At 38.1% G+C, this 8,740-nt stretch overlaps 1 protein-coding gene across 1 annotated transcript in view; it reads right to left on the bottom strand.

The window, feature by feature from the left end:
- The window catches only part of LOC101849533, a 16,256-nt gene extending 8,015 nt beyond the window's left edge, over positions 1-8,241 (bottom strand). Inside the window, exons 1-3 of the mRNA XM_035969225.1 lie at positions 7,710-8,241; positions 3,846-4,037; positions 404-634 (exon numbers count right to left, since the gene is read on the bottom strand). Coding sequence (XP_035825118.1) covers positions 404-634; positions 3,846-4,037; positions 7,710-7,785 — 499 coding nt within the window. The 5' untranslated portion in view covers positions 7,786-8,241. The remainder of the gene's footprint in view (positions 1-403; positions 635-3,845; positions 4,038-7,709) is intronic.
- Positions 8,242-8,740: the final 499 nt, after the last annotated feature.

The raw sequence follows: 8,740 nt of genomic DNA, 5'->3' as shown, positions 1-8,740 counted from the left end.
GAAGAAGGAGAAACATACACTGAGTGAATGTTAGACCTTCTCTGCTGTCCAAAAACAGAGCTACGAGTACGTATGCCCTCTCTGGCAAGAGCGGTTGTTCGTTTTTGTTTTTGTATTGTTAGATGTTGCTGGTTTTTGCTGGGGGGTATTAAATGCAATGGTTTGTAACACTAGGCTTTCTCAATTTCTCTAGTGTCAAAGACACGGTAAAGCTTACCTTTGTCCAAAACAGTAGTTTTCAAATTCGTAAGGCTACAAAAATGACCGATCTCAATCATAATAAACGTAAAGATCGGAAGGGGGGGGGTGTTTAATTGTTTGGGGTTGTTTTTTCTCTCAAATGAATTATGAAATATGTAGTCAGGTCTCTTGGCTATTAATCCTACACCGGACTTGACAATACCTTTAGAGATGGTCTTCTCCGATTTCTCCGAGATTGACCTGAGGTTGCCAACTGTCCTGACGGGCACGTTTGCCAGAACGGTCAAGCTTTTGTAGAAGGTTTTGTTTATCCTTGGGAACGGCTGGACGATGACGGCTCGCAACCAGTAACGAGTGGCGCCATAAGAGCCTTGGAAAGAGCTGGGCAGTCCATCCGATGGAAGGCGAAATGAGTAGTCGTATGTGTGTTCGCCTGAAAAGAAGATAACGTGTGTCGTCGTGGTGAAATGAGACGCTCGTCATAATAATGAAATCAAAGAAACATTTTTTTCCGCATGTAGGTCAATTTTAGTCGATTTTTTTTCTCGGCTCAACGCCTTTACTGTCCAAAAATACATCTCAGTGTGGATTTTACAAAAACAACAAACAAAAACAAACAAACAAACAAAGAAAAAATCGTTGATCTAAGACATACAAAATGTAAATTTGCAGTTTCCAAGAACACCCAAGCTTTGGAAGTCACCAAACTTTGGCAGCCATTTTCTCGCTAATTTTACCTATAATACCAGGCGACCGCCTCCCCCTCCAATTGCAGGTATTTCAACGTTTATTCAAGATAGACGGACATTTCTTCACCAAAAACTAGACAAATGAAAGAGCTTTAATTTGATTGATTGATTGGTTGGTTGGTTGTTTGGTTGGTTGGTTGGTTGGTTGGTTGGTTGGTTGGTCGAACTGAAATAAGCCAGCAGCCCTACAGTTTGATGTCCTGTAAAAAATGCCTACGTTCAGAAACACAGGGACGTGGGTAAGCATTCGTTTGGAACAACCCTCCCCCCCCCCCCTATTCTTTATCGTATCCATTATGTATGTTTTGGCAACCAAAAAGGTCCCACAAGGAATGGAGACCCGTGTATACGTATTCGGTAAAGTACGTTCCGAATGGGGGAGAGGGGGGAAGGGGGGGAGGGGGGGAAGGGGGGAAGGGGGGGGAGGGGGGGGGGAGGGCGGATAGTTTACTATTACTAAAATGTGTCCCGCATAGAGCAGTGAAAGAAGATTTGTCGTGGTGCCTTTCACCGTATCTCAGTTCAAACAACACAGTGTTCTACCGTTAGAAAATCCAAATGAGCTTTGTCTAGCTAAAAAAAAAACATTCCGGAAATGCGAGAAAGGGTTATAGAAACTGAAAAAAAAATTTTATACCCATCATTCGAAACTATTCGAAATTTCATACAACTTAAACTTTAAAACGGATTCTGCAGTTTAGTGACTAAGCTATCATCTCGTAATCGTGAATTTGCGAATTGCGGGTTCAGCGATTCGAGGCTCAGTTCAGATCAGACGTTGAGTACTTGTGAAAGGCACTTCATATGAATTTTCCAATTTCGCTCGGTGCTATCGGAGATGGAGGTTAAATTCTGAGGCCTCGTCTTCTAAAAATAAACTTGCAGTGTTGCAAAGAGCGCTAAACGTACAATTTCGCGTGTTTTAATTTCAACTGAAAATTATCCACGCTTTCATTTCTCTCTGTGTGTTTGGTTGGCAGGTCTTTGGAGTATGTTGTTTGCTCCTCCTTTGTTATAAAACATCTATAGTCCTTATCTCTCCTCCTTCGTTTCTATATATAGGGTGATCCAAAAAAAACCTTTACAACTTGTTTTGTAAATATCTTCCTCCATACTGAAGTTTTGCGTTTCAGATTTGAACATAACGTTTGGAAGCCAAAAGGAATTTGTCTGATATGTATTTTAGATAAGTCCATTCAATGGTTTTGCTCTATATAGCGCATTAAAAAAACAACCCATTTTCAACCTTGTCGCCATTTTCATAGCATGGCGCACCAGTTCGCTTTAGGCCTACCACTAAAAGTTGCAACAATCGCACCATATTGCAAGCTACAGCAGTCTAACAAGTTAACAGACGTCTGCAGATATTATTTTTCAAAAATTTTGTTTGCCTGCTGAGATCATGGCTACGTTTAGTAAAGAGCAGAGAGCTTTTGTATTGACCATAACCTCTCCACAAACTCATCATCCCTGACATTTCGTTGGTTCTGCACACAGCATGGAAAGAATGCTTAGGTGCCCTCGAGACCTTTGGCGTCATGAGTAGAGAAGTTCTGTCAGTTTGGATCTATAGCTAATCAGAACTAAAAAGTTATTTGAAAAATGACTGCTTCAGGTCGAACACGCACCATGCGCAGCCCTTTAACACATTGCCATCACAAGGCTCATATAGTATAGTAAAAACCCTTGCCATCAAAGGCAGAAGCATTTTGGGAAAAATACAAAGCAACTGGGCGGTAAACATCGCCGATCGGCGAGATGTGACGGCAAAACGTCGCCAGAGAGCAGATTTCAGTAGCCGAGTCCCATGAGACGTCTGTCCGTAAACGGTCAGCAGCTAGGACTTTCCTACACACCAACAGTCTGCATTCTTATGGCAGATCTTAACCTACGACTATACCATGTTCATCTTCGCTAGGCCGAGATGACATGGATTAGATCATGGCAATGTGTTCATGATTCCTCGATTGTTTTGTAAAGAGGGATCATTTCCTCGATGACTTTTGGTTTAGTGCAAAGCCCATTTTCACCCTGCGGGATAAGTTAACTCCAAAATAGTAGTCTATTGGGCACCCCACTCTATTGTCTCTAGAAACCACTTCTTAGTGAACAAGTACAGTGTATGTGGCTTTAAAAACTCATGGTTTAGCAGGTCCTTGTGTTAGGGCGCCACTGAACATTTCGAAAGGCGCGTTAAAAATGTGTCGAGTCCAGGGGAGGGAATGTAGAGCACTGCTTCTAGGAATTTCAGAATGAAATCATTAGGTTTTTAAAACTCTGTAAAAGAAATTAAATATTGTTTAAATGTCATAGGGATGGAAAGTTAATGTCAAAGATAAAATAAAGAAAAAGGTCAACTAATCTTTTCACGACTTCCTTTACAAGATTTTTAACATTGGTGAACTTTGTGTTTTTGGGTGCGTTTTTCTTTTCGCCGTTTCCGTTTTCAAAACATGTTTCTTCTTCGTGGATTTTATATCAAACCAAATTTCTTTTGAATGAATTATGTCTGTTCCAAATTACAGCATTCTAGAACAATGTTTGCGCGAGATATTCAGAAAAAAATGTTGTAAAGTTTTTTTTGTTGATCAATGTATGTTACTCTCTAATATAACAAACACCTCTAATCTTCGGCACCTATGACCTATTCTGTCCCCGTGGTTTTATGCACCCCGCAGAATTTAGCAAAATTTGATCATTTTTTACATAATTTCTGATTATTTTCCTTTATCTTTCTTTGTTAAAATTAACAGAATCGCATAATTTCACATTTTTGGGCTCAGTTTGCATAATTTCAGAATTTTTCTTGCATAAAAAGACGGTGACAACCTATTGGTGTTGCAAGTTCCGTAAAACTCTTAATACAGCTAAACTAAACTGTCTTCTCTGGCTCACCTTGTGTGAGTTTGTGATTTCCTCCGTCGCCGGGATCATTGCCGAAGAGAGTGTCGTATATGTTGCAATAGATTTCTTTGCTTTGAACTTGGGTTTTCCCTTGGCTCCATTTGGTCAGTGTTGCTCCACAAAGGTATATATGTACTCCCCTGACAGTGATGTCCTCACTTCGTACTTCGAACGACACGGAACCTGGAGAACGATTGATACGTTGATGTTTATATTTGGTTTTGTTTGGTTTGTTTGGGGGGGGGGGCGGGGTTGTGTGTGTGTGTGTGTTTTGTTTTGGGTTTTTTTCTTTTTGTTTGTTTTTTGTTGTTTTTTATTTATTCCATAGGATCGTAAAGACGGCAATATGTAGGAAGTGATGATGATGATGATTTTTTTTTCCTTAATGGGCCTGGCGGACTCCACGAAGAAATCTTCGAGCGAGAGCGAGGCTCTTTTTCGGCTCCATTGTCAATATGCTTAGAGGCACCTCCACTCGTCCAAATAACTCCATTCAAATTGCCATTGTTCCTGGATATTCCAACATATACGTTTGACATCTTAATTTTCATGGTCGCATCTTTGGCAACGTGGGCTGAGCTCTTCATTTACAAAGTTCTTATACCATCTAAAGCTCCAATGATGGTCCGACCGCAGTCTTACTAGCTCAACCTGGTCCCCGCGACATAATGATACTTTGTTTCTGCTTATTGGAGTACCCAGAGTACACATCTTCCAGGTGCTGGTACTTAGCTCTGCATAGTGGGTCTCTGATTTCCCTCTTGCTGGATGATGATGATGATGAAGATGATGATGATTATGGTGACGACGATGTTTTTATCATATGTACTATTCAGCATGTAAAAAGTGAACGCTTTTGATACCATAGTACAGTTGTTGTTTGCTGTTGGGCTTTTTTCATGTTCTTGATGAAGCCCAAACATGTGTGTGTGTGTGTGTGTGTGTGTGTGTGTGTGTGTGTGTGTGTGTGTGTGTGTGTGTGTATGTATGTGTGTGTGTGTGTGTGTGTGTGTGTGTGTGTGTGTGTTTGCGTGTGTGTAATTTGTATTTTATATGTGAGCTTTTGCCAAAAGGTGGGGGTGTTTGCTTAAGGACTACTTAAATCAACCACTACTCATAGTAAAATATGTTTTCTTCTGAAAACTTTATGCATATGGCAAGGAAATAAGTTGGTCAAGCTGCATGAGCAAGTAGATTGATGTGTGCAACTTATATCTCTACTAGATAATAGTACTAAAAATAGGGCATTTTTTACTCATCCTGAGTGCACACGTAATTGTATGTTAAATACAGAATATTGTTAATCTTAAACTATCAAACAGAAGTGCATTCAAACATTGAAAATAGTTTGTATACACCATCATAACAGCGTGTGTCCATTAAAAGGGTTTTATTTTTTTATATTAATGATGTTATTGCTGAGTAAAATTTATAAGTTCGTTCATAACTCGTGTCATAATTACATCATCAGACTTTCCAAGGTCTAGAAAACCCAAATCGTTAAACATATCATCCCGGGGAATGACCGGTATTAAACATTGGTTTGACATTGATCCATCAGAAGGGTAATTTTCCGCTCCATCGCATGGTTTTGCTTAAATATGACTTTGATTGAGATAATCCAGGTTTGTCATAATGATGTTATGAACAAACACTTTATGATATTTCTGCAAAATATCATGTGAGGGACTTCCCACTGTTTCACAGCATCCTTTTACATGGTGGAATGAACATGGAAGAGTATCGTGCTGATGACTCAAAAGAGAAGCGAAGAAGAGGCAAAAATATGCTTGTCATAATGGATTGTCATCATGTTATGAACGTGACAGTGTGTCATAATGGTTATGAACGAAACCTTATTCCATGTAATTTACAGTTGTTTTGGGATATATTTTTAATTTTAACCCAACTTGAGGATGTATTAGACCTTGCTTACATTCTGATATTTTGATTTTTATCATAAGTGTATGGGTCTGGATTTTAATTAGTATTTTACTTTTGTAGTAATGGTTATGAACGAACTACATATTGTACTCTGAGGGCTTTCCAGAGTTGATAAACATTAAAAACATGTACACAGGTACATATATTATGAGGAAACTTTCATTTAATATAAAAATTTTAAGTAAATGACAGGTCAAAATATTAATTTTTAGGTCAAAACTGAAGTTTGTCATAATAGTTATGAACGAACAATTAAAGGTATTCTAAGAGTTTTTCAGTGATTAAACTTTGAATTCTTCCCACATATAACCTTATTTTGAGGAGAGTCTCATAAATTAAAACAATTTTATGTGAATGACAGAACAATAAGTTAATTTTTTGGGCCCAAAGTAAAATTTGTCATAATAGTTATGAACGAAACAGTGTGTCATAACGGTTATGAACGAAACATTATTCCATGTAATTTACAGTTGTTTTGGGATGTATTTTTAATTTTAACCCAACTAAAGGACAGAATAGACCTTACATACATTCTGATATTTTGATTTTTATCATAAGTGTATGGGTGTGGATTTTAATTAGTATTATACTTTTGTAGTAATGGTTATGAACGAACTATTTATAGTCCACTTTATATATTTTTAGGGCTTTTCAGTGTTAACAAACTTTAAAAACATGTACAGAGATACATATTATGAGGAGAGTCTCATTTAATAAAAGTTTTAAAAAATGAAGGACAGCTCAAAATGAGTAAATTTTTAGGTCAAAATTGAAGTTTGTCATAATTGTTATGAACGAACCATTTTAAAGGTATTCTAAGGGTTTTTCAGGAAATAAACTTTGAATTCTCCCTACATAGAGGAATCTATCATATTTTAAGGAAAGCCTCATAAATGAAAACCGTTTTATGTGAAAGACAGAACAATATAAGTACATTTTAGGGGCCAAAAGTAAAATTTGTCATAATAGTTATGAACGAAACAGTGTGTCATAATGGTTATGAACGAACTTTAAATTTATGCATAATATGCCTTAAGACCAGTTTGCGCTTAAAAATAGCTGTTCAATGGTCTTCCATTTATCACTTGACTATAATTAGACCAGAGTGTTATTTTAGACAATTCTAGTCGATGAAATTTGATATAATCGATAGTATTTTGGTCACTTATTGTTCGTTCATAACTATTATGACACAAAAAAGTAATTTTATCAAAAATTAATAAAGATTTTTATAAATTGTCAATTCTATGTATTTTTGGAAGTTATTTGCTATGTCTCAAAATATAACATCAGCCTAGCTGAAGAAATGAACTTTGAGTATTCATAAATTTGTGTCATCATTGTTATGAACGAACTTTTTGCTATTTCCGTCATTCAAGTCAGAATTACACCAAGACCATTGCATATACAGCTTTGGCAGTTACTGAGCCTGAAAGAGCAATCATTAGGCTATATAATATCGGTGATTAAAGAATTATTACATAAAGTTGATTTTGGACCTCATTTGTCACACCCTGGTATCCCACCTTTTGGCAAATGCTCGCGTATGTATGTATTTTTTAAAAATAAATAATATGTGTGTGTTTGTATTTGTATTTGTATATGTGTGTATATCTACATGAACACACACACACACACACACACACACACACACACGCACACACACACACACACAATCGTGTTTTAAACTTAAAAGACTCATCCCCTCACAGAGATACAGATTTCTCAAAGATTATAAAATTTGTCCCGTCAGATTGTTCATTTTTAGCTTGTGGTTGTAGACTATAGACTAGTCTTAATTAATCGAAAGGACCCCCCCCCCCCCTTCCCCCTTCCGTTCCCCTAAATCACCTCCGACCGACATAGAAATGAAGAGCTGATGTGCTAGTAGTACAAAATAATGACACATACCTTTGACAATGTCTCCGGGTCGGTAGACTTTCCTCTGTCCAGGCGTGATGAAGCTGAATTCGTCAATTTTACCCATGGTTTACTCCTGCCCCTTGTCGTCTTTGCGTAACCTCGTTAGAGTAGACGTATGCCTCTGAATTATTTACCTGAAAAAGCGACAGTTGAGCTTACCCTGACGACGATGTTAACGATGATGATTTTCAAGTTCAATACACACGGAGCCTTATAACAATGGTCTTCTGTTTCCCCCCGATGTGTGTGATTTACTGAAGTCGGGGCTCTCTTGTGGCGAATTACGAAAAATAAACACTGAGTAGTGTTATGTAATCACTCATTTCTTGTCGTTATCTAAGTGGGGAAAAAAACAAGCTCTTCCCGTCAATGTACTCGTATACGTTACGGTTCGGTCTGCTGTGTGCAAAGTAAACTTCGCTGGAGAAGAGGTGTTTAAATAGGTTGAGATCAGACAAGAATAGAAACATGAACTTTCCTCAGTTGCAGCAATGTCATCAGGGCTAGTGCGGAATCCAGTCACAAGATGGTGACGACCGGACAAGCTTGCTGTTGCTGATACAGCTCAAAGTCAACATTAACTCATTCTAGACGCGCTTTCTGGTCTTTGGGCGTTTGAACACGGGCTGGGGGGGGGGGTTGTTGTTGTTGTTTGTTTGTTTTTTTGGGGGGGCGCTTTGAAGAAAAGAGGCATTACTTGGTTATTTATACAGATTTACCAATTTAATTTGTTTTTCCCTAAAACTTTAAAAGGCAAACTACAACACTCTGACTATGAAATATGCAAATTCGTGTTTGTTTAGTTTTAGTAGAGGTTTTATGGCGCTCGCAACTGAATAAGGTCATATGAGCGCCAAGGGGTGGGTGTCAACAGAGAAGTCCTTACAACTTAGAGGGACTCAGACTTACTCTGCTCACCTCTCTAGCTTCAACAGTACAATGTCTGCTTCGAGTATCAAGGCACCCTGGAAATAGCGGGTCACAAGAGTGTGCCAAATATACAAAAGAAGTAGAGGAAA

The sequence above is a fragment of the Aplysia californica genome, unplaced genomic scaffold, assembly GCF_000002075.1.
Source record: "Aplysia californica isolate F4 #8 unplaced genomic scaffold, AplCal3.0 scaffold00128, whole genome shotgun sequence".
In the NCBI taxonomy this organism is placed as follows: Eukaryota; Metazoa; Mollusca; class Gastropoda; order Aplysiida; family Aplysiidae; genus Aplysia; species Aplysia californica.
The sequence above is the reverse complement of the archived record's forward strand: the minus strand, read 5'-3'. Positions and strand labels throughout refer to the sequence as shown.